The 27,234-nt window shown below is 37.5% G+C and overlaps 1 protein-coding gene across 7 annotated transcripts in view; it reads left to right on the top strand.

Annotated features, from left to right (window-relative positions):
* The window catches only part of SLC13A1 (solute carrier family 13 member 1), a 100,827-nt gene that overhangs the window by 14,980 nt on the left and 58,613 nt on the right, over positions 1 to 27,234 (top strand). For all 7 annotated transcript variants that reach the window (XM_042248758.1, XM_042248757.1, XM_042248756.1 and 4 more), the window contains exons 2-6: positions 5,426 to 5,554; positions 7,602 to 7,738; positions 10,035 to 10,222; positions 10,804 to 10,861; positions 10,940 to 10,988. In XM_042248758.1, the coding sequence (XP_042104692.1) occupies positions 5,426 to 5,554; positions 7,602 to 7,738; positions 10,035 to 10,222; positions 10,804 to 10,861; positions 10,940 to 10,988 (561 nt within the window). The remainder of the gene's footprint in view (positions 1 to 5,425; positions 5,555 to 7,601; positions 7,739 to 10,034; positions 10,223 to 10,803; positions 10,862 to 10,939; positions 10,989 to 27,234) is intronic.

Raw genomic sequence — 27,234 nt, 5'->3', positions numbered from 1 at the left:
CAGATTTCTAAGAGGCAGGTCAGATGGTCTGGTGTTCCCATCTCTTTCAGAATTTTCCAGTTTGTTGTGATCCATAGAGTTAAAGGCTTTGGCATAGTCAATAAAGCAGAAATAGATGTTTTTCTGGAACTCTCCTGCTTTTTTGATGATCCAACAGATGTTGGCAATTTGATCTCTGGTTCCTCTGCCTTTTTAAAAACCAGCTTGAATATCTAGAAGTTCACAGTTCACATATTGTTGAAGCCTGGCTTGGAGAATACAAGACCCTTACGGAGAAAACTACAAAATATTATGAAAAGAGTTTAATGAATACCTAAATGAAAGAAGAGTTCATGGATGAGAATATTTTAAGGCCATTTCTTATTTTATAAATTTCATGTAATTTGAATAAAAATCTAAAATTCAAAAGTAGAAGCCTAAAACTATCAAGACAACTTTGAAAAAATATAAAATATGGGACTTGAGTTACCGATTGTAAAACTGATTGAAAAGCTGTAGTAGTTAAAAGAGTTTAATAGTTCTGCAGTTCACCACCTTTTGAAAGGTGGTGGGGGTGTAAGTGATTGAGATATAGAGTTCATAAATGCATGTGTCTGCATTTGTAGAAATCTGCCACAGGAAATATATAGTAGCATGAGTTAGTGGGCAAAGATGGACCATCTAATTAAAAAGAAATCAGGAATTTTGATTATCCATTTAGAAAAAAGGCATCAGACTCCTATACAAATCAATTTAGGTCCGCATTTGAAAAATTTTTTTTTTAATTTTAGAAAAAAAATATGGGAATACAATATGTATAGAAAGAATTTCTCATACAGGATAGTAAAAACACAAAACATAACAGAAAGGACTTTAAAATAATTGAATCAAAATTAAAATCTTATCACTCAGAAACACAATAAATCAAATTTCATAGATAAGTCAGAGGCTAAGAATAATATTTATAAATATACATGTATAAAGAAATATTAAGAATCTAAAAATAACCTCACAAATTCACAATAAAAATAAACAACAGAAACACGAGAAAACACTATAAACAAGGTAATTTTCAGGAGAGGAACAATTATGTTCAACAACCATGAAAAAATACTTCAATGGTATTCAAGCAAATGCAAATTAAATTAAGAAGAACTTTCCATACTATCAGATTTCAAATAAATAAATCACTCCAATATACCAGTGGCTGGTGAATTGGAACTTTCTCACGTTGTTGGTGCTAATACTGTGTAGACTGATGCAACCTTCTTGCATAGCAGTTGGGCAATAACAGTAAGGTTCCAGTGCATCCTTTCCACTCAGAAATTTTGATAATTACTTTCATACAATAGCTTAGAAAATCTCTTTCTTATATTCACATGGATCCAGGTATAAAGATGTTCGTAGCATTATAATAATGAAAAATTGAGGGAAAGAGCCGTAGACAGCCGTCAATAGAAAAAATGGACAAATGAACTGTAACATATTTATAAAAATAAATGCTATATCCATTAAAAAATTAACAATAAGTCTATATGTATCAACATGAACACATTTGAAAGCAATAAGACATTGAGTGTAAAAACAAGTTGAAAAATCACACAGAGTGAAATAAGCCAGAAGGAGAAAAATAAATATCAAATATTAACACATATATGCACAATATGAAAAACGTATAGATAATCTGATCTACAAAGGAAAAATAGATGCAGTTGTAGAGAACAAATGTATGGCTACCAAGCAGGGAGGTTGGATGAATTGAGAGATTGGGATTGACATGTAACACTACTGATGACATGTGTAAAACAGGTAACTAATTATAACCTACTGTGTACCACAGGGAAGTTTATTCAATTCTCTGTGGTGACCTAATGGAAAGGAAATTCAAAAAAGAGGGGATCTATGTATATGTGTAGCTGATTCACTTTGCTATACAGTAGAAACTCACACAATATTCCAATAAAATGCTTTTAAATATGTATGTATGCTAGATCACTTCAGTCATGTCTGACTCTGCAGCCCAACACATGGTATTTTCCAGGCAAGAATACTGGAGTGGGTTGCCATGTCCTTTTCCAGGGGATCATCCCAACCCAGGGACTGAACTGGCATCTCACGTCATACACACCAAAAATCTTATTTAATCTCAAAACCATATGTTGTTTATCAATGTAATAATGTCTACATGTAATAAAATCATGAAAGCATGGATAGAAACCCAAATGAGCAATCCAAGGGTTGATTCTGAAAGGGTAAAGTAAGATTTGCAAGGAAGAGCAGGTAGGCAGCATTTTTATTACCAGAGATTTTACTCAAATGACATCTAAGGCCAAACAGGTAAGAGAATTTATGAGATGGTGCAGAGGCACCAGGAAAAACTGAGAAGCGCAAGTCAGTCTTAAAGGGGAATTATTGGAATTCTCAAGTCTGGAGAATTGTTGACCTGGAAGAATATGATCCCAATGTTGCCAAATTCCTCAGTTTTTCAAGAGAAGCCAGAAATTTGGGTTTTATTTCTAATATGAAATCTGCTGGTTTGCAAATCTCGACTCAAACATACACACACACCCCCAACCCCCACACCGTTGTAAGTTGTATTTTCTTCTTAGATGTGGCCATCAGTTTTCAACTGTTTAGTCTACATAATCAAACTAGGTTTAAAGTGTCCATTCCAGAATATGGTCACAGGCAGGTAGAAGCTATCACTTAAGAGTGTTGGAGGCACACTGGGATGACTACCTGTTAAGGATTAGAGTTTAGAAAAGCAGTGTATGAGGAGCAGGGATCAGAATTCATATATGAAGAAGGAATGTAGATAAGACTCTTCAGAAATATTTTAGGAAGGACTGGAATGAGTCATATTATAGTTAGAGTGAAGGTGGCATTCAATGCAAGTTTTGGATTCTTTTCAATAAGCAAATCAAAAATTACTGATGTGACCATTTTAAATTATGTATGGGCCAGTTAAAATATGAAAGTTGTCTTGACAAGCTAATGATTTAACACTTGAAATTTTGCCCCCAAATTTGCCCCATCTGAGCAGACTATCAATGTCTAGCTGAAGTAGACCCATGTGGAAATGAAATTTCAACACTATGGCAGGGATTTTGTGTGGTAAAAAGAATTTGCTAGCATCATATTCTTTTTATTTTTCTGATGTTTTAGCAGTTCCTTGTAGAAGGGTTCTCCAGACAGTTGTCAGGATAGCTAGTCCCAATCCAGCCTTACGCAGAGGAATGACAAAAATGAATTAAATTTTTGGAAAATCAACAGGTTTTGGAACAGCTTTGCCTACAGTGGAGGAACTGGAGTGGAGGCTGAAGGGCAGAGTCGAGAGGTAAAATGACAGTGGGATAGATAAGATTAAGAGACTGAAAGTGAAAATGTTAGTTCAGTTGTGTCCAACTCTTTTGCGACTCCATGGACTGTAGCCCACCAGGCTCCTTTGTCCATGGAATTCTCCAGGCAAGAATACTGGAATGGGTAGCCATTTCCTTCTCCAGGGGATCTTCGTGACTTAGGGATCAAACCTGGCTCTGCTGCATTGCAGGCAGATTCTTTACCATCTGAGCCACCAGGGAAGCCCAAGAGACTGGTTGGCTGTGATTAAAAGGCAAGATAGTAGAAAGGTCCATTTTATCTTTGAAATCTAGGTCCTTGTAAGTATGATAGAAAACATAGAGTCACAGTGAAGAGTTTGGGGGTTATACGTGTGTTTCAACAGGCTTCCCAGGTGGCACAGTGGTAAAGAATCTGTCTGCCAATGCAGGAGATGCAAGAGATGTGGGTACAATCCATGGACTGGGAAGGTCCCCTGGAGTAGGAAATGGTAAGCCATTCCAGTATTCTTGCCTGGAAATTTCCATAGAGGAGGAGCCTGGCAGGTTATAGTCCATGAGGTCACAGAGTCAGAGATACGGCTGAGAGACGGAGCGCACACACATGTGTTCTAACTAAGAGAAAAAGCAGACCTGGTCTTTCTCCAGCATGGGCATTTTAAGTTAAGCACATATTCACAGATTCTCTCCAGAGCAAGTCAGAAAGATTTAGTCAAGGCTCAACTTTGCTCCACTGTTTTATTGTTTGTCAAGATTATAGAGGCAGACTTTGTATAAAATTGTCAACATCAAAACACCTTTATTCTTTCTCCTTGAAAAAGACAGCACAATAAAGATATGACACAATCATGTCTTATTAAGAATTTCTTAGAAACTCCCTGAAGGTGCAGGAATGTTGGGTGAGTTAAAGACCAGGCCCAGAGGACTCACCGTGAGGTAGGTGAATCAGAGGGCAACAAAACTAGAAATGCTACTGCTTTGGGAAAACCTTAAATAAAAGACCTCATTAAACTCAGACAGCAGTTTGAGTTTTTTAAATTCGTAAATTTTGAGTTTTATAAATTTGTTAATTTTTCAAATGCAGCTCAAAATTTATAGAGATTAAGCAGTGTGAGAGCAAAACCAAGCCATGTAAGATATGCTGCCCTTTATTGATCATTTAGTACATAGTGATATCATATAAAAATTATTTATGTAAGCCAAAGTAAAAGTATTAGTCACTCAGTCATGTCCAACTCTTTGTGATCCATGGACTGTAGCATGCCAGTCTCCTCTATCCATGCAATTCTCCAGTCAAGATTACTGGAGTGGGTAGCCATGCCCTTCTCAAGGGATCTTCCTGACCCAGGGATTGAACCCAGGTCTCTTGCATTGCAGGCAGCGTCTTTACCATCTGAGCAACCAAGGAGGCCCAATATAAGGATAAATTTCAACCATTCCTTAACAATGCCCTAAGCCAGAAACCCACAGATTTTTACCTGGCAAAGCAAAAAACTACATTAAGAGCCTCTATCCTGTTTAGTTCCCTGTGTCTCCATAGAAGCTCGACTGTCTTTCTGAAAAAGCCAAACAGAAGGCTTTTCACCTCCAGGTCTGCATCACTTAGGAGCAAATTCAGTCTTAACCATGCACATAGCTAGGCAGTGTCCTTTCTCTGCAAAAAAGTACACCTAACTTTTTCTTCTGGGTTGACTTCCCCTTTTAGTAGAGAGAGAGGAAAGCTGGTGTGCATGGGTCCCACCCAACTAGAAACCAGGAAACGTAGTTAAAAGGAAGGGTGTGAATTTTACAAGCCACAGGAAAGTAAAGGCAAACACCCATAAATGCTGACATGAGCATAGAAAATTGACTACATGCTCTTACCTAGTTTGAAGGAAATGTGAAGAAAATATAAGAAATGAGGATGTTTTCATGTCATTGGTTTTTTATGTGTATTAAATTTTGACTCTTAGAGACCCTCAGAAATAACCATTTGCGGCCCTATTCTAAAGAGCAGAGACCTGCAGAGTTTCTTCTTAATTTCTCTATTCAGCAAGTGTGACTGCGATTTGAACAATGATTTCTCAGCCTTGTTATTTCACCTGACATCTTGCCTTTGCTCTGTCCAGGAAGCGGAATGTGCCTACACCCTCTTTGTCGTCGCCATATTCTGGCTGACAGAAGCTTTGCCTTTGTCGATAACAGCGTTGCTGCCTGGCTTAATGTTCCCGATGTTTGGGATCATGCCTTCCAAAGAAGTAAGTTTTCCTGCGAATGTTTGACTTAATTAGATTCCCTATTTTGTGCTGATACTTCCAGTGAGAAAGTTGTATTTAAAAGGAGCAGTAATCCTGGAGATCAAACCACTCAATCCTAAAGGAAATCAACCTGAATATTCATTAGAAGGACTGAAGCTGAAGTAGAAGCTCCAATACTTTGGCCACCTGATGAGAAGAACTGACTCATTGGAAAAGACCTTGATGTTGGGAAAGAATGAGGGCAGGAAGAGAAGAGGGCGACAGAGAATGAGATGGTTGGATGGCGTCATCGACTCAATGGACATGAGTCTGAGCAAGCTCAGGGAGATAGTGATGGACAGGGAAGCCTGGCATGCTGCAGTCCACGGGGTTGCAAAGAGTCAGGTATGAATTAATGACACAACTTAGTGACTGAACAACAAAAACAAAAGCCTGTTGGTAAGGCTTCCACATAAGTCCTCCAGACTTCCAGCCATGCCTTGCCTCTAGAATTCTGCATGTGTGTCCACCTTCAGGTGGACAAAAGCAAAACACAGGCTGTGGTTACTTGAGCTGTGGGTGTCAGTAGAAGAAACGCATGTCTGATCTTCCTAGGCTGTCATCTATGCCCGGGGCCTCCCTCCTAGCAAAAGGGCCAGTTCTTTCACATCCTGCATCAGCTTTTTCTAGTCAACAAAATTCAGTCTCATACAGTGTTGGAAAAGTAATCTTTTTTTTTTTTAATAAAGAAAAAGCTTCCCTGTTTTCTTTCCTAGAAACCTGCCATTTCAGAAGATAAACCCAAATTAACTTTCATGTGTATTCCCTTTTTGTTCTTACTGAGAGGAGTTTATTCATGCTGAGAGGTGTTTCTTACCTTTATACAATCTAAGGGTACCCATCTGAAGAAAATGAATTCAGTTTCCCATTAAAAGCATGAAATGCATTGAAGCCAGAATATCTGTCTCCATGCAACTCTCAACCACTCAGCACACAACTGCCTAGACCTCAGGTGAAACATTCTCAGGAAAGACGGCACATTCAAAATGCCAGGCATGTAATTTATCACCTGGATTTCTGTCTTTTGCTTGGGTACAGTACTGCTGTCATGAAGTTCATCTGTCCAATATTGTGGGTGGAGACTTCTTTAAAAAACTAACCCATGACACAGGTCTTTTTTTCTTTTGTAGTTGAAATATAACCCACAATACAGTTTCTACCCACCCCCCTGCCCTCGCCACCCGCCACCACCCCTCCCCCGCCCCATGGCATGGGAGAGGATTTCAACACAGCCTTGTGATTCAATTTAAGCCAAGTATTTTGTAAAGTCAGGACTCTTGAATATCACCATGCGGTACTTTAAAATAAGGTTTCTGTGATTAGATAAGTTTGAAAACTATGTAGCATAGGGTATGCCCCTCTTTGAGAGTGAGAGTTTACACGGGTTTAAAGGTTTGGAGAAGGCCTACAAGAAATAAAATTTTAGAATCTTAAGAAATTTTGTTTTCTAAACTTATTTGACCACAGAAACTGTTTAGAAAAGAAAAATATTAATGTACCTCTCAGAGAATTATTTTGTAAATCCTGCTGCAAATGGTTGCCCAAGTGCCTTTATGCTCTACTAATCGCCATTCAAAATACAAAAGAATGACTGCAGTCTGGGCATAATGGTGATAATGAGGATATTGGTGAGCCAGAGCTTGACTTGAGACTTTTCCTCATCATAGCCATGGCCTGTCTGCTGTAGGGTTGCAAACTAATTAGCCCCAGTTTACAGACGGAGAAATTAAGCAATAGAAGGCACTTGCCTGACATTACTCAGGTCTTTAAAAACTCAGTATATGGGTACCCTCTCTCTGTGTATATTTTTTCTTAATACTACTTTTTCTGGATAAGGATGTGGAACTGATTTACATTTGTATTCAAATACATCTGCATTCCTTTCAACAAAATAGAAAGATTATGTAGTTGAAGGTCAAAGTTAGGAGCAGCAAAATAATGCCTTTCTGGTGCAATGTTGTTTTTCCCTCGTCAGCATAAATACTCATGGGTTTAATTGCAATTTCAGGTGGCATCTGCTTATTTCAAAGATTTTCACCTACTGCTGATTGGAGTCATCTGTTTAGCAACATCCATAGAAAAATGGAATCTGCACAAAAGGATTGCTCTGAGAATGGTGATGATGGTGGGTGTGAACCCAGCATGGTAAGTACTGTGTTTACTGCTCCAAGTTTACATTCCATACAGACCATTTTTGTACAGAGCAAATAACCAGATAAGTAATGCACATCCAGGCAATCATTTGTATGGCAGTGTAATTCATGATTTTTTTTTTCTCTGCAAAAATGAAAGTGATATAAAGGGTACTTGAATTGGAGGTGAAAAAAACTTTAATTTCACTGCAAGTCTAATTACAGGGAGATTGGAATAAGTGCACACAACTCTTTCACCTTTTATGCTCTGTAGGAGTCAAAGCTGAGAGAAGCCTGTACCTCAACAAACAAGATTGATAGACTTTAGGGTAGATTTCAGTACTATCTTGTTTATTGGGCTGATTACATATTCAAGACTTGTTCAAGAGTACGCTTGATCATCAGGAAGGATGTTAAGAACCAAAGACAAAGACATTTACTGACAAAATACAAATATGTGCAGAAAAATTCCAAGGTGAACATTTCTCTTTTTAAATGAATTGTTCCAGAGTAAAACAATCAATTAAGAAGTTTCATCTATAGAATGTGCCCACTAAAATAAATTTTGCCCATCAAAATCCATTAAATTAATTGGCCATTTTGGTTTTAATTCTAGCTCTTGTTAAGAACATGCTGCTGCTGCTGCTAAGTCACTTCAGTTGTGTCCGACTCTGTGTGACCCCATAGACGGCAGCCCACCAGGCCCCCCTGTCCCTGGGATTCTCCAGGCAAGAACACTGGAGTGGGTTGCCATTTCCTTCTCACATAGATGGTAACTCAAAAAAAAAAAAAACAAACAAAAAACCTCCAGTGTCATAATCATTTACATAACGGCATTATGCTTTAAAACCTTAGGTGATTCTCCCCATCTTATCTTTCTCTAAACATAAGAAAATTTATTGAATTGTGCTGCATAATTCGTGTCAGAGTATAACAATGTCTGTGTTTATCATTTATGGAGCACTCTTTTGTAGACAGAAAAAGCATTCAATATCTCAGATGAAGCCTATTTTGTACAAACATCTGTAACTTAAAAATTTTAGAACATGTATGTATCAAGGACGTTTCACTCTTAAAATGAAATGGTGTTCCATGCCTCTTGAAGTGCTATAGAAATGTGTCTCTTTCCTTTGACCATCTGCTCACTGGCCCCAGGGGGTGGAGTCATGCAGTGCACAGTGGGACAGGGTCCTGTCCTTTATACCACGAAGTGATTTTTCAAGTTAAGGTATTTTCACCACACAAAAGTTTTACCAGTTCCCAGTCTTTTTGTACTGAGAGATTGTTTTGCCAATGCCTTAAATTGAAATTGTTTCTATTTTTTAATTAAGAATAGTTTATTGTTTAAACAGTTTGCTTAAAAGTTTTGTTTCATTTTTCACATAGAAAGTATCCACCTTATCTGTAGTTGGAATGTAGGATGTGGAATTTTTCTTATAGATCTATTTCAAAAGAAAGAGAATTTCATAAATGGTTCTATATGGAAAGACATGCATCTGAATGATATTCTTGGACCTCCTACTCAAAAGAGATCATGTTTTCCCCCCTAGTTGTGATTCTGAAAGCTTATAGACATGGTTTAAAATCCTTTAATTTTAGGTATGTTATTTTTTAAGGGAGAAGGATTACTCTATTTGTACGAGGAGACAATGTAATACATCCAGCTCTTGACAACAGGCAGGAATGTCAGATTCAGGAGAGCATGAATAATTGAATCTATAGAAAATTCTGAAGCCTCATTTTAGCTAGTGATTTTAACCATTTCCTCCACCCACCATATACTGAACCAGAGTAATAAACAAGTAAAGAGCAGGTTTATAAATATTAACCTCCCTCCTTGCCCTTGTTCTTCCTTGGCACATATACAAATAAACAGAGATAAGACCCAAATATAAAAGAAAGAATAAGGGATCCTAAATGCAAATGCCAATTGTACCTTATTTTACTAGTATTTGAAGATGGGCCATCTTTGAAGGGCATTTGAATTTTGGTGTAATATTATAGGCTATTATACCATCTACCAACTTGCAGTTTGATTATAAATTTTATCATTTTTTCTGGTTTTGAAGAGAAGACTCTTACAGTTTCCAGGGAGACAAATCTTGTAATAAGTCCTGTCTTACATGTGCCATTTGGATTTCTACCTGTCTATCCTATTCTCAGAGTTCTTTACCTGAGTGAAACCTTAACTGTCTTTATGTTTTGTAAAAATGAATTCTTAACTCACAAATAACATCCTTTACAGGTAAGCACTACAGAGCTGGTGAAGCTAGAGAGCACAATTCATACTGAAGGCCCTCTTGTTTCAGGCTGTCCTTGGGGTTCATGAGCAGTACCGCCTTCCTGTCAATGTGGCTTAGCAACACCTCTACAGCTGCCATGGTGATGCCCATCGTGGAGGCTGTGGCCCAGCAGGTCATCAGCGCAGAGGCAGAGGTGGAGGCTACTCAGATGACTTATTTCAGTGGATCTACCAACCAGGCACTGGAAATAGATGGTATCACATTTGCTTTGGCCACAGTGGGATCTAGCTACTTGGGCAATGGGATAAACTCAAGGATTATATTTTGAATTAATTATCCATACAGGCATGATATGAATTCATCCTTACTCTGCCTCTATTTCCCAGTATTTATACCAGGAAATTATATTACCCAAGTATTTTACCTTCAATTAATGGTTGAATTTACATTCTCTGACAAAAGGGGAAGAAAAAGAATGCCTTTTCTATGCTTCAACCAGTCTGATAAAACTCCCTTTTGTCTTTATCAGTACACTCAGGTTACTCTTTTACCCTGAAATGACTTTTCTGCATAGTTTGTGAACCTTTGATTCCTGTATTCTATTTGGAGACAGCATCACATTCTACCTTGGTTATATCTGGTTCTGATAAACTGCTTTGATGCAGTGAGAAAAATGTTGGGAGGATATTGATGTTTGTAAAACACTTTATTATGATGAAGGTTATGTCAGTACAAAGCGAATTTGTTTATTTTCAGCCTCTCATAATGCTTCCACCTTCACACACACACACTGATAATCCTTCATTTTAATTTTTTTCTATTTAATGTTTTGCAGAAAGCATTAACGGACAAGAAGCAAATGAGAGAAAAGAGAAAACAAAACCAGTTCCAGGGTAAAGAATATTATTTTGATTAGGATTTTCAGAATTATATTTTAATGAAATTATAAACTGGGTCAATTTATTTTTCAGATACAGTAATGATGCAGGGAAAATTTCAAGCAAGATGGAGCTGGAAAAGGTACATTAAATTTGATTCTCTCTAAATAATTATACATGAAATTATATTAGATCTGCAGTTAGATATGTATGCATTTTAAAATCTGTTACTTGCTTCCTTGTCTATGAATTACTTTACTTGCCTATGTCAAAGCATGGTGTGATGGTTTGATAAGGCTTCATGGATGGACTGAATTTAAAATCCTCATAGAAAAAGTTTTAGGCTCTGAAATCAGCATCATTTTCTCCTTTTAACAGATACCATAGTGATAGCAGTTTGCATATGTAATTTAAAGAAATAGAGTGCTAGCCTCAGAATATTGTTTTATTTTCTTATCAAAATCTTGCCGCCTTTTTATTAAGCACATTCTATTACTTCCAGGTTATGAACTTACAGCAACTCCTATTCATATAATTACAATCCAGTTATCTTTAGTATCCTCCTTGCCGATAAATTCTAGTAGAATTCAGAAGCTGCTACCGTCAAATGAAGATAGAGGGACTGTTGTAGCCATTCTGGCTATTAAAAGAAGGAAGAAGACTTTTGTAAACTATCCCATAGAATTCATTTTCCCAGAATAAATCAATATAAAAATACTATACTAGGTTTTATTGGGAGAAATATATCTCAAGACCACTGAAAAGTAAACCTGCACAGAAATAGTACTACGGTAACCACAGCATTAGAAATATGAGAGTGGGGCATATGTTCCTTCCTCAGGCTATAATGCATCAGCATGCAACTGAATGGGAAAAAGAAAACCATCTTGTTATTTACAGAAATCTTTAAGGAAAGAGTGATTTTTATGTAAAGAGAAAACTAATGTAGTGATAAGTTTTAAACCACTAGCTACAGTGTACTTAAGGGTTTTTAAGATGAGAATTGAATACATATTTCTGAAAATATTATCATCTTTAGGGAGGGAAATAATTCTTTTAGGACATAGAAAATCAGCAGTCTGCCAGGTGTATTACAGAAAAATGCATCAGAAATGACCTTTAAAAACTGTTGGGTATACTTGCACTCACTTGGTAACTCTCTTGTGGTCATCTTTAGAAACCCAGTTTTCTGGTGTGATGCTTAAAATTTGAGATCAAGACCCTTCCAATGGACTGGTTATCCAGCACTGTCCCAGGCATGGTAGGAAAGTCTATGGATGAAAAACCTCCTCTTTACCATGAGCAACTCAGGGTCTAATGGGGAAGATAAACTTAAAAAAAAAAAAAAAAACTGTGACATAAATACCACACCAAAGGTACACACAGAGACCAGATCTCCCAGAAGCTGAAACAACTAGCTCAGTCTGGGAATATTGCCAAGAGAGAATGTGAGGTCAAGAAATCTGAGTCTGGAGGGAAGATGGCACTCACAGTCAGAGATATGCACCCTCCAGGTGTGCAAGGACCAGGCCTACTTGGCTCCCCATTTCACACCCTACCACATTCCACTGCCTGACAGAGAGTAAGTATTCAATAGATAATTATCTTGGCTAATTAATGAAGGAATGAAAAAGGAAGAGGTAAGGTAATCAGAGAATACATAAAATTCAAAGACCCCAAAATGTAGAGAGAGGGGACTTTTCAGAAAGCATGTCCAGTGCAGGTGCCAGCGATGAGCTGTGGAAAGTGAAATGTTTGGAGAGGTTGGGCCAGGTGAAAAATAGTAGTTCGTTCCATGCAAAGGATCCTAGTTTATCTTAAGGGAAATGGAGAGCTTTGAAGCTAGGAGGGAGTATGGTAAATTCCGCCCTTTGAGAAGCTTACTGTGATAACAAAGTGAAGGACAGAGGGTATGGGCCTAATGGGACTTTCTGATTAGTATGACTTTGTGGATGAGAGTGATAAAAGCATGGAAGATGCCTCTGCTACAGAAAGCTAGATAGAAGAAGGTTTCTGATGCCACTGAGGGAGGAATAAGTTTTCAACAGGGAAATGTGAGATAACTGGGGTCTATTTTAGGCAGTAAAGATAAAAGGTTCTGAGTTTGGTAGAGAAGAGCTAGGCCTTTGAACAATGATTCTATGGTTGTTCTATAACTTCATACATAAAATTTCAGCTTGGTGTAAAAGAAAAATTAAGAGATAACTTTTTGAATAAAGTGCTGTTTATAGGGGGTCACATAAAAGTATTTTTCACATACTGTACATTTAAGATAGATTTTTATTTTTGACAATTACAAATCTCAGATATGAATGTAGTAGATTATTATAACATATTGTTATAATTATAATAAATTGCACCTGTTCTTTGCCAGATTTAAACTGGATAATTTAAGATTAAAGGGTTATGTGGGAGAATCTGTATCCACATAATCTACCTATAAAATGGAAGGAATATTTATATTCATAATGTTTCAATCTTCTACTTTTTTCATCAAGTAGATAAGACATTTTATTGAATTAAATTAAATCCTGTGTGGTTTGGCTTTGAATGTGAACTGCAAGTCAAAAAAGATCCAAATATTACTCTTTTTGAGAGAGGATGGTTTAAAATAAATTTCAAAGAAGAAAAGGAAGAAGCAAAAGGGCATAGAGTTTTTTAGTAATTTACACCATTTTGCCATGTTTTTACACATTTGAAGCACCAACGTGTTGATTTGATACACCTACATATTGAAAAGTGATTACCACCATAGCTTTATTTAACACCTCCATCATATTATATAATTACCATTTGTTGCAGTGTGAATGTTCAAAGTTTACTCTCAGCAACTTTCAACTAATGTATATAATGTTATTAATTATAACAATCCTGCATTAGATACCTGGAACTTATTCATCTTAAAACTGGAAGCAGGTACCCTTTAACCTTTATCTCCCCATCCCACCCCCTGCTCTCCCCTCTAACCCCTGGTAAGCAACACTCTCCTCTCCATTCTATGCGTTCAGCTTTTATGAATTTCCCATATCAATGACTGTTGTTGTTTTAGTCACTAAGTCCTGTCTGACTCTTTTGCTACCCCATGGACTTTGTCTCACCAGGATCCTCTGTCCATGGGATTTCCCAGGCAACAATATCGGAGTGGGTTGCCATTTCCTTCTCCAGGGGATTTTCCCAACCCAGCAATTGAACCCACATCTCCTGCATTGGCAGGCAGATTCTTTATCACTGAGCCACCAGGGAAGCCCCTGTAAAAGTGATTCCATGCAGTATTTGTCTTTCCCTGCCCGACTTATTTCACTTAGCCCAAAGCTACTATCATGATTGCCATTTCAACAGGTGTGAGATGATAACTCACGTGCTTTTGATTTGTACTCCTCTAATGATTAGTGATGTTAAGCGCCTTTTCATGTACCTGTTGACCACTTGGATGTCTTCTTTAAGAACTTGTCTTTTCAGTTCCTCTGCCTGTTTTTCAGTTGGATTGTCTGGGAGGTTATTCTGTTTGCTTGTTTGATTGGTTGTTTTTGCTAGTGAGTTGTGTGAGTTCTTTGTAAACGTTATCAGTCTTAAAATTCTTGTTATTAGAATTGCAAAGTATTGGTATAGGTGCTAATGATAATTTGATGGTAATTTTCCTATTGCTGCTGCTACAGCAAGCAGCCAATGGTGATGATTATATGTTGGTTTTGAAACTGATGGATATTCACCAGTTCCTCAGATTCCAGAAATGATTCAGGAGCACTCCTATCTGAGTCTCATTCCTAAGCTGCATACATGAAAAAGACTCACCGTGTTCCCTTTTCACCATAGACAATGGCCCAAACATTAGCAGAGCTCCCTACTCATGCCCAGAATAAAAATGATTGATAGGTAGGTATTTAGCCCATAAATTCTTTTTACTCCAAAAGTTGCTGAAATATTTTTAGAGAAGAAAAGGAACAAGAAGAAAGGAAGAGCCCAAAAGACACTGACATATATGAGGGAATAATTTGTCAGGTTCCAGTGGAGCAGTTGGGATCATCACTCATATTATTTCCATAAGAAATGAATTTAGGTATCCAGAAATCAATTTTTACATACTAAAAGAAGAATCAAGTTGCTATGTTTTTTCCTTCTTTCAAGCACTGGTATTAATCAAAGAAATATCTCAGATTTTTATAGTAGCTCAATTTCTAAACCTCCAGGCATCTTTGAATGAAAGGAATTGGAAATTCAGTATGTTTTTAATGAGAGGCCTAAAATAATTGTTTTCCATTCATCTTATATAATATGTAGTTTCCCCAAAAGGAAAAGTCCAAAGGAAAATTTCCTTGAACAAATTGAATGTTGCTTTTAATTAGATGTTGTTTAGTTTGGTGGTGAAATCCTTATTATTCAAAATCGAATTCTATAAAACAGCACTCTCTAATATTCTCCAAGAATTCTAAGGACCCTATAAAGGTGATAAGCATGGTTCATAAAATATCATGGACTAGGGCTGTTATTTCTGCCAAGTAGGGAGATATCAATTCTAGAATATCTGGTCCCTAGATCAAATGCAGAAATGACATTTTAAATTAGATCAGGTAGGTGCTACAAACAAAAGTTCTAAATTGCTTTTCCCTTTTCCTAGACCAGGCGAAGATAGTTGGCCCACAAAGCCAGTTTTTAGCACTGCTGAGACTTCATTTGACACAACCTACTTTCCTTTACCCATCCAGCCAAATTCTGCAGGTTATAAAGATGTGAGCAGAAAGAGAGAGAGAGAAAGGCTATCACATACCCTTTAGGAATCACAGCATCACCAAAAGGCAAGAGATAACAAGGGCTGTGGAAGAAAAGGGAGCCCCTATGGATTGTTGGTGGGAATGTAAATTGGCGCAACCACTACAGAAAACAGTGGATCAAAATACTAACACGGGATCTAGCAATCCCACTACAGGGTACATATTCAAAGGAAATGAAAATAGGATCTTGAAGAGATATCTGCACTCACACTGTAGCATTAGCCACAATAGCCAAAATATGGAAAAAATAAATGAATGGATTAAGAAGATGTGGTATGCATATACCATGGTATATTATTAAGCCATGAGAAAAAAAAAAAAGGCAATTCTGCCATTCCAATTACATGGATAAACCTTGAGTGCAGTATGCTAAGTAAAATAAGCCAGGCATAGAAGGACAAATACTGCATGGTTTCATTTATATATTGAATCTTGCAAATAAAAGTAAAACTGATAGAAATAAAGAATAGAAAACTGGTTCTCAGGAGCCAGGGGGTGGGAGTGGGTAAACAGGGAGATATTAGCAATAGGGTACAAGCATTTGGCTATAACATAAATAAGGTCAGAGGACCTAATATAAAACATGGGGACTAGAGGTGATAATATTACTGTATGGTTGAGATTGGTTAAGGGACTGATACTTGAATGTGTCACCAATGAAAGAGAGAGAGAGGAAGGCGGGAGGGACACACGCTGTAAATGAAGTATTTAAGGGCTGGGTGGGAATAATCTTTTCATAATGCATATGTAGATCAGATCACCATGATGTACACTTTAAATATCTTATGATTTTATTTATCAGTTATACCTCAATAATGTTGAAAAAGATCATAAGATATTTAAAGTATGCCTTGGTGATTTTAAGAACTATTCATGGTGAAATGGTTTCCCCTACCTGCTTGACTGGCATATTGATTGCCTCACATATTTATCTTTTTCTCTTTTTTGGAGAGCATTTTAGTTCTACTTCTGGCAACTTTCAATTGTTGAGTGTAGTGATGTCAACTCTAGTCACCGTACCTAGTCAATGGCTTCTCAGTCCTTACTCATAGCTGAAAGTTTATACATTTTACTTGGTTTTTTTAACTTGGCAGTTTTCTGCACCTCTAGGAACACAAGATGAAGTTGAAGTTTTAAAAGACATTATAACTATCCTACTCACTAATCCAATTTATGAGAACTCATGCCATTCAACTGAGAATTTGGAAGCCTCATTATCAATGGTATTAAATCAGAACAAGGGATGATATTTCTGACATATACTGGGATTCAGATGGTGCTGATTCAGGTACTGGGATTCAGCAGGCAGGTGGTACTTTCCTGGTGGCTCAGTGGTAAAGAATCTGCCTGCAATGCAGGACACTCAAAGATGTAGACTCAATTCCTGAGTCTGGAAGATCCTCTGGAGGAGGAAATGGCAACCCACTCCAGTATTCTTGCCTGGGAAATCCCATGGACAGAGGAGCCTGATGGCCTACAGTCCATGGGGTCATAGAAGAGTTGGATACAACTGAGAGACTAGCAACAACAAGCAACAGGTGGTGAGGTGAATTCACTTCTGAATAATTAATTTATTTAGACAGTCATAAAAAAAAGAAGAATCATAGCAGCAGCCTATGAGCACAACCTCACTCAAGATTTTAACGTTTATTGTAGTCAAAACCCTGGCTGGGCTCCATTGGTTTACTTAGCTGGGTTTCCACAAAACATTTTGTTATTAAAGAAATAATTTGCTATTGACAATGCATTTTCTTCTATATACCTTTTAATTTTGAACCACAAAAGCATGGTTCTTCACCTTTTATATTGTGGAAATATTATGTAGCAAGTAACATGAGCTTAACCATGTTGGAAGCAACTGTACTTTCCCCTAACTGTACAATAAACCTCCATAAAATAAACCTCCCATCGAATTTATTCTAATACTGTGTTTGTTTTGTTTCCTAAAATCCTCAACAATATTTTTCTTCTCATAGTCCAATGATATTTCCTAACAAAAGGATACATTTATTTTGTCCCCAAATTGTTTTTCAAGTATCTTGATTGTGAAATATTTTAATATATACATATTTAAAGAATGTAACAAAAAATTTAAAGAAGATGATAAAATGGTTTATACCAATGCCCCAGCTTAAGAAAAAGGACATAACAATTTCTAAAAGTCCCCATGAGCTCTTCTTTGATTCCATCTCCTTGCCTCACACAATCGTATCCAGCCCCTTATGGAGGTAGCCACAGTCTCCAGAATTTCAAGTTAACCATTTTCTTGTTTTCTTTTCAGTATTACCACTTCTATTAATTACTTCTTCATCTCAACAAACACCCCAAGTAACGATAGTTTTAATAAGATAGAAATAGGCTGGTATAATGGTTCCATGATCATGATGACCTTGACTCTCTATTCTTGCTCTGCCATCATCAGCACTTGATGACCCCCTCAGGGTTCAGGATGCCGCATTGCCCTCTATCCATTCTCTGTTCCAGCTACTGGGAAACAGAAAGGAGAACGCAAACGGCATACCAGACATATACTTAGCAATTCTTCCATTACTTTCCTGGGTTTAGAATTATTCACATTTCTAATTTCTCCTTGAGTTTTAGTTGTATTTTTCTAGGAACTTATGCATTCCCTGTCAAATTTAGTTGCATGCTGTTTTTAATATTCTCTTATTACCTGTTTAATTTCTATAGTATTTTTAGCTTTGTATCTTTTCATTCCTACTATTGGAATATTTTTTCCAAAAGTGTACATTTTATAAGTCTGCCAAAGAACCAACTTTTGGCTCTTTTGATCGTATTTCATGTTCTACATTATTAGTTTCTTCTTTTTATTACTTTGTTCTGTCTACTGTATCTTTCCATTTAGTTTCGCTAATTTTAAAATATAAATTTGCATTATTTGTTTGAACTTTCTCTTCTCTTCCAAAGTAAAAATTTGGGGAGACAAATTTTCTTCCATTTCTTCCGCTTTCCTTGCATTCTATATTTTTCAGTTTTTTATGTCTTCTGATTTCCATTATATTAGTCTTTGATTCAGGGGCTGCTTAGATGTCTGTTTTAAATTTTGAAATAAATGAAACGTTTGTAGCTACTTCTTGTTTTGTTGTTTGTGTCTAACATAAATTCCCTGTGGTCAAAAGCTTGTCTGTATGACATCAGTTCTTCTAAACTTGCTGAGGCAGATTTGTGGACTAGCCATGGCCAATTGTGATAAATATTTCATTTTACTTAAAAAGAACTGCATATTTTCAACGTATTGGGTGCAGTATTTTCTAAGCCTTGTAGATCAAGTTTGCCAGTTGTGATTTTCAAGTTGTCTATGACCTAACAATTTTTGTCTTTTTAGCCAGCAATGAATACAGCTGTTTTGTTGACATCTCCCTCTATGATGTGAATATGTCTGTGTCTCCTAATCTGTCAGTGTTGGTTTTTGTATAATTTAAGATTATGTTATTACATCCCTATCAGTTTAGAATATTTATATATTCCTGGCTAAGTAATGCTTTTACCATTTTGCCTGTCCCTTTTAATCAATGGTAATATTTTGGAATCAGCGTTTGTCTGACGAAAGTATAATAGCAATACTAGCTTTCTTTAAGCTAGTGTTTACTTGGCATTACTTCTGTCCTTTCAGTTTCAATAGTTCTATGTCCTTATACTTTAGATGTTTCTTTTATAAAAAGCATATTGTTGGCTTTTGCATTGTTATTCAGGTTAGAAATTTTTGCCTGACAAGATTGATCCACTTGAACTTTCTGTGACTTTATAAGTTTAGAGTAATTTTTAGTGCCAGATTTCTGTTTTTCAAGTACTTATTCTTTCCATCTCTCTTTCCTGCATTATTTTGCAGTTGTTATCTTTTTGTTCTTTGTTCTTTTTATATAATCCTACACAGACACAGGCACGCACAAACACACACACACACACACACACACACACACACACACACACGTACTGATGTCTTGTGCTGCTATGTTATTTATATATTATTTCAGTCATTTTTTACCACTATTAAAGAACAGAATCTTTTTTTGCAATAGCATGTATGTTTTGGTTTTTTGTTCTTCACTAAGAAATTACAAAGGAAGCTTCTAAATACTAAACAGGATATAACATTTTGTAAAATAAATAATGGGTTTAATTGATTTTCAGCATTGATGAAAACAGAATTTTTATGAAAAGTCCAGTTTTGTGTGCTAAATTTTAAATACCTATTTATTACACTATTACTATTAACGTATAAACTAATATCCTGATTCATACTATGCATCATAATTCTTTATTAACTATAGTGGATAGAAATCCTCATTCAAGGAATCTTACTGATAACTTCAAATTTGTTACCAGCTCTTCTGAGTCCTTCAGGTTATTGCTGATTATATCCTCACCAGATCTTCATGAAGAGTTTACATCAAGAGTAGGAGAAGGATGTCCTCTTACATTTTCTTATGTTGTCTTCATTCTAGGGTTTTTTTAAGTAACTTCCTGTAGAAATCACTTAAAGCCAGAAGCACATTGTGGAAGGACTGGTCGAATTAAAGCTAGAAAGGATAATTTGTTATCCTCTTAACCAAGACCATATAAACTCAACACGTCAAGAGTGAACAGGGTCACATGGCCCTAATGTCACTCTCTCTATGCACTCTGGAGCTTTCCTCTCCTTTCCCTGTTTTCTCCATCATCCCCCAGTGTGGATGCTGTCGAGCCACGAAGGTCAATCTATGCAAGAGTTATTAGTCAAGAATCATTTATTTACTTGTATTTTAAAGTTAAAAGAGAAATATTGCATCTTCCAATAAGATGGCAGATTAAATAGGTCCATTTACCTTCACTCTATCCTGAATCTTCATTTAAAAAAAGAATAGACTTTTCAAGGTGAAGTCACAATTATAAAAATGTCAAGTGAGAAAATGACAGCAAAATCACTTTGAAACATGGAAAGTTAAAGAATAGGTGGGAAATGCCTCAATTAGTCAATGAAAGTGAAATTCTAGTCAACAGTGAGGAAAGAAAATAAGCAATCTAATTTACCTATCAGTAGCCCTCAAAGTTTTTAAAATGTTGAAAAGTGAAGGTACTTAAAAAATTGTTTAAGAAACAGTTAAATATACAAGTTTCTCCCCCAAGTCTCCATGGATGCAGCTGTTCCTCCTCCACCAAACAGAAGTGTAATCTTTAGACAGGTGACACAGAGGGTAAGGAGAACTTGATGCAGTTCCGAATCAGGGATAATTTCATGATGAAAACAGAGATACCGACTGACCATTTATATGTTGAATGGTGAGAACCCTGCCTTCCACCCTGCTAGCCCCAATAACCAGACCTATTCCCTCCTCATGTCAGTAGGCAAGAGGCCAGGGAGGTTTTTCTTGGGGTAATGCAGCCAGTATAAGAGAAAAGATGAAAATATATAGCATTGGGTTTTCTCCCACAAAAGCCCCAATCAGATGATACTAGATATGAGCCCACATTTACCAACAAATCCCAAAGCACATGTACAAGGATTCCAGCCAGCTTTTCACTGCTTTAAATATGAGCAAAGCACCAAAGTTCCTGGATATCTGAAGACAGCCTCAGGCATGGAAGGGAGAGACTTAAACAAAGAAAAGGAAAACAGAAACTTGCAGGAAACAGACTGTGCAAAAAGATGAAAACACAAGAAAAGAAGCTATCATTAATATATTCACAGAGGGAAGCAAAGAATCTGCATTCATGAAATATGAAGGACATTCTATAATAAAGGAACAAGAAGCAGAACATATATAAATAAAATAGGAAATAAATTTATAAAATACTAAATACGATGTAAAGATATGAAATATAAGTAGAAACTTTAGTATAAAAGGAATAAGCAATAAGAGAAAAGATAGGAGTTTCAGAAAGAGAGTAGAGAAAATGGAGAAGATTCTATCAAAATTCAAGAAAACTTCCATAATGGAAAAATATAATTTTTATGACAAGCTCACACTGGGTACCAGCAAGATGGATGGGACAGATACACATAGGGAAGGACATTGAGAGTTCAGAATACAGTGAATGAGAAGACCCTAAAAGTTTCCAGAAAGAGAGAAAAACCAATTCCTTTGGATAAAAAACATGAATAACAGAAGACTTCTTTAAGGCAACCCTGGAAACTCACAGGCAATCAGGGGAGAATGCCTTCAAAAATCTAAGTAACATTGTTTCCAACCTAGAAATCAATACCCAGTGGAACTATCAATGAAGGAATAGGGTAGACTTAAGTCTAGATAGCTCCTTGCAGGTCTAGAGCAAAAAAATGACTAGATGTAGGACAGACAGGAAAGCCCTGAAGAGATGTCTCTAAGACAATGGAATTGGTAGAATATTGTTGTAGATTAAATATCCGCCTGCAATGCCGGAGACCTGGGTTCAATCCCTGGGTTCAGTCCCTGGGTTGGGAAGATGCCCTGGAGAAGGGAAGGGCTACCCACTTCAATATTCTGGCCTAGAGCATTCCAGGGACTGTGTGGTCCATGGGGTCACAAAGAGTCAGACATGACTGAAGGACTTTCACATCACTTTGTTGTAGATTAGGTGTCGCATCATTTTCTTTTTCAGAGAAAACATTTAAATAACCAGGGAATATTTTGGGCTGATTTACTGGTATCCACTTAGAAAACGAATCAAGTAAGCAGGGGACACAGAACAAGAAAAGTAATATATATATCTGATTTCTCAGTTGTTAGTAGATCTCTAGACAACATTCTGAATGCTGAACTCTGCTCTAAGCAAAATTATGGTAGCCCTAATGGGAGGGTGATGGAGACTTGAGAAGTCTTAAGTGTGTTCAGTGGAGGAGGCTGTGAAAGAAAGCTTAATTCTCATCATGTAACATAGTGGAATTTTGACTCTAATACCTTCAACTGAGAAATGGTACCACAGGAATAGTATTAAAATGCAAAAGTAAAGTAAAGCCGCTCAGTCGTGTCCGACTCTTTGCGACGCCATGGACTGTAGCCTATCAGGCTTCTCCGTCCATGGGATTTTCCAGGCAAGAGTGCTGGAATGGATTGCCATTTCCTTCTCCAGGGGACCTTCCTGACCCACGAATCGAACCTGGGTCTTCCGCATTGTAGGCAGACGCTTTACCGTCTGAGCCACCAGGGAAGCCCCTAAAATGCAAAAAATGTTCAAAAAGAGCTGGAAGATTTTAAACTTTCACAAACAGAAAATGATTAGCAGGAACTAATATTTTGTGCAATTAGCCTTGCATAAACATTTAAATATAAATATAACTCGTAATGTTTTTATACCACACTCACCCAGTTGAATTATTTTGTACAGAGCAGTGGAGACTGGTATAGTCCATAGTGATTCCTTTATTTTGATAGCATCTGGGGTCGGTGTATAACATGCCCCCAGAATCCACAATCACTGCCACCAGGTGGCAATAGTGAGTTATATCGGCACCTGAGGGATTTCTGTTCTGAAATGTCCCTGGAGTACTACCCATTTCACGGTGTCTTAGGATTCTGAATTTGGTCATGTCCTGGACAAAATGTTTTCAGTTACTTGAAAGAAGCTGTAGAAGACATACTCACAAGGTCGGTCTAAGATGTCATATATTGTCGGAACTACAAATGTATGATGACAGAATTGGGATTGAATAAAAATACACTAGTTTGCAGTTGCTGTTGTGAAAGCAATATGAAAAGTAATTAGAGGTAAAGTTTTGGGTATAGATTAAAAAACTCACATAAATAAAAAGTGTGTTCTGGAAGGCAAAATAACACAAGGGAAATCACTGAAAGGAAACTCAGATACACAGAAATCTTCATTTCTGCTGGGACCGTTATGTCACATTGAGACTTATTTTGTTCTTCTGAAAATGTAGGTCTTTGTACCAGATTATCTCTAAATATCTGTACTCTATGATTCTTTTATATATTAAAAAAATTATTTTATATTGTGGAAGATAGAAACAGTATCAAGAAAGTAGCAGGCACTCTCATATCTTGATATATTTCATTTCAGTATAATTTCTTTTGTGTATTTGTGGATAAATGTTTTATTTTTAAAAAACTACATCATTGTATACATTTAATTTCATGTATGTCTCTCATCAAGAAACATAAAGTAAGCTCTTTCCTGCTCACAATATATCCTTGTCTCTGTCCTTTGTCAGCAGCGCAAGAGGTTTCCTCTGCCCACCTCATCCCTGAATGTCTCCAGCTTCAGCCCCTAGATGCTTTGATTCTCCCTTCTTTGCTTTGGATTTTTTTTTTCCCTCTCCCAATTTCAAAGAAAAGATACCTCACACACACACACAAATTCCTGCTCCACTCATAGATAAATGTGATTAGTTCAGATAAATCTGCAAACATGTACTCTCAGGGTCTGAATCTTACTGTCTACCCAGAGTGACTTATTCCAACATCACTTTAAGATTAGGGTCAAACACTCTAAAATTAGGGTCAAACACTCTTGAAACTACTGTCTCGAGCCGAGCAACTTGCTAAGGACTCTCCTACTCCTTTTTAGAGTTTCTGTACCAATCATTGTCTTAATTAGTGGCTCATCTCAGACTTTCTTAAGAGCTCTATTTTCCTGCACATTGCTCTCTACTACTGTCTCTCTGGTCCTCAATCTTTGCACCTTACTACAGTATCATCTTTTCAAGATTCTCCTCCCACCTTCAATCTTTCAGGCGTCAGGGTCTTTTCCAGTGAGTCAGTTCTTCACGTCAGGTGGCCAAAGTATTGGAGTTTCAGCTTCAGCATCAGTCCTTCCAATGAATAGTCAGGACTGATTTCCTTTAGGATGGACTGGTTGGATCTCCTTGCAGTCCAAGGGACTCTCAAGAGTCTTCTCCAACACCACAGTTCAAAAGCATCAATTTTTCGGTGTTCAGCTTTATTCACAGTCCAACTCTCACATCCATAAATGACCACTGGAAAAACCATAGCTTTGACTAGATGGACCTTTGTGGGCAAAATAATGTCTCTGCTCTTTAATATGCTGTCTAGGTTGGTCATAGCTTTTTTCCAAGGAGCAAGTGTCTTTTAATTTCATGACAGCAGTCACCATCCACAGTGATTTTGGAGTCCCAAAACATAAAGTCTGTCACTGTTTCCATTGTTTCCCCATCTATTTGCCATTAAGTGATGGGACCAGATGCCATGATCTTAGTTTTCTGAATGTTAAGTTTTAAGCCAGCTTTTTCACTCTCGTCTTTCACTTTCATCAAGAGGCTCTTTAGTTCTTCTTCGTTTTCTGCCATAAGGGTGGTGTCATCTGCATATCTGAGGTTATTGATATTTCTCCTGGCAATCTTGATTCCAGCTTGTGCTTCATCCAGCCCAACATTTCTCATGATGTACTTTTCACGTAAGTTAAATAAGCGGGGTGACAATATACAGCCTTGACATACTCCTTTCCCTATTTGGAACCAGTCTGTTCCAAATCATGTCCAGTTCTAACTGTTGCTTTGTACAGATTTCTGCATACAGATTTCTCAGGAGACAGGTCAGGTGGTCTGGTATTCCCATCTCTTTCAGAATTTTCCAGTTTATTGTGATCCACACAGTCAAAGGCTTTGGCATAATCAATGAAGCAGAAGTAGACGTTTTTCTGCTATTCTCTTGCTTTTTCAGTGATTCAAGGGATGTTGGCAATTTGATCTCTGGTTCCTCTTACAATAACCCAAATCAGAGATAATGATGACTTAGAGGAAGTGATAGTGGAGATGGGAAAAACCAGCAGAGTCCAGACATTTTTCAGTAGATACGATTGATAGAATTTAGTGGGATGAGAATGAGGAGAATTTTAAGGACAAGCGATGTAGTATAGTGGCTGAGAGTGCTGTGGTATGAGCCCTGCATGGTCTCCAAACTTAAGTCTGCCATTTCCAGGCTCTGTGACCATAAGCAAGCCGCTCAGCCTCTCTGTGCTTCACATCTCCATACGTAAAGTCAGATAATGGTAGTACCGCTCTCATTATGTTGTCAGAAAAATGTGAATTAAAGCATTCATTTGATTTTAACTTAAAGCAGTGTTTTTGTATACTCAGCACACTCTAAGTGTTTGTAATCATGGGGGTGGTAATGCAATTATCTTCTGTAGATGATCCTGAAGAAGAGGATTTGAGGAAGGAAAGAATGAGTTCGGTTTTGAATATTTGGGGATTGGAGTTTTATCTGAGACATTCAAATTATATTGGACAGTCTGTCGGATTCATAGGTAAAAGGAGAAGCCTGGCTGAAAACAAGTTAGGTGGTGTGATTTTCTCTTTCATTAAACCAGTGAAATGTATGAAAATCCCTAAGGAGAAATCTTACTGTGAGAAGAGACAAGCAAGCACCTGTGACAGGGTTTCAGGAAACTCCAGGGTTTTTTTGTTTGTTTTTGGTTGTGCTGGTCTTTGTTGCTGCGAGGGTCTTTCTCTAGTTGCAGTGAGTGGGGGCTCCTCTTCATTGCGTTACACAGGATTCTTTTTGCAGAGGCTTCTTCTATTGCAGAGCACAGGCTCGAGGCACCGAGCTTCAGTAGTTGCAGCACATGGGTCCATAGTTGCAGTTCCCGGGCTCTACAGCAACAGGCTCAATAGTTGTGGCCAGTGGGCTGAGTTGCCCCGAGGCATGTGCGATCCTCCTGGATCAGGGATCAAACTCTAGTCTCCTCCATTGGTGGGCAGATTCCTTACCACTGAACCACCAGGGAAGCCCAGGAAGCTCCAGTTTTAAGGATGCATCAAGGAGAATGAACAGGCAAGGGAGACAGAGGAACAGGCAGAGATGAAGAAAAACCAGAAGACTGAAATGTCACAGAGCCCAAAGAAGAGTTCTCCAGAGAGAAGGAGTCATCAACTCTTTTAGGTGCTGCTGAGAAGTCTCCAGGGACTTGCCAGGTGGCGCTAGTAGTAAAGAACCCGCCTGCCAATGCAGGAGACGTAAGAGACACAGGTTCGACCCCTGGGTCTGCAAGATCCCCTGGAGAAGAAAATGGCTATCCATTCCAGTATTCTTGCCTGGAGAATCCCCTGGACAGAGGAGCTTCGTGAGCTACAGTCCACGGTGTTGCAAAGAGTCAGACATGACTGAAGTGACTTAGTGTGCATGCACAGCAGAAGTCTGCAAACCTGGGGATGAACAATAGCTACTGAGTTTGTAATATGGAGGTTATGAAAAATCATAGCAAGTGCACATTGACTGAAGAGAAAGAAGCCAGATTAGAAAGGTTAAAGAAATGGAGCGGGTGAATATAGGCAATTCTTTTGTGTAGTTTGACAGTGAAAATGGACTTTTTGTAATTAAATAGAGGATTCTTCATTCCAACTAATGAAATGAGGTTGCTTTTTTTTGCTAAACATGACTGAAAACTCTTGACTAAATGAAGTGACCCAAAAAGTTATAGATTCTATTCCAGATTTCAACAATCTGGATAGCAACAATCAGACCAAGAGAGTGTGTTAAATGGGCCACAGGTGAGAGAAGGAATAAGTTGCTTTTGTCTTGCACCTTAAGTTCTATCCTTAAAAAAAAAAATTAGAAATAGTGATTTTTTTCAGATGGAGTCATTGGAAGATGTATTGTCCAGGAATTAGAGCACAGGGTGACTGAGGAAGAGCAGATCGAAGGTCTCTGGAAATGAGATTTTTAA

This window comes from Ovis aries, chromosome 4 (genome assembly GCF_016772045.2).
Source record: "Ovis aries strain OAR_USU_Benz2616 breed Rambouillet chromosome 4, ARS-UI_Ramb_v3.0, whole genome shotgun sequence".
NCBI lineage: Eukaryota > Metazoa > Chordata > Mammalia > Artiodactyla > Bovidae > Ovis > Ovis aries.
This window is presented reverse-complemented; position numbering and strand designations above follow the sequence as displayed.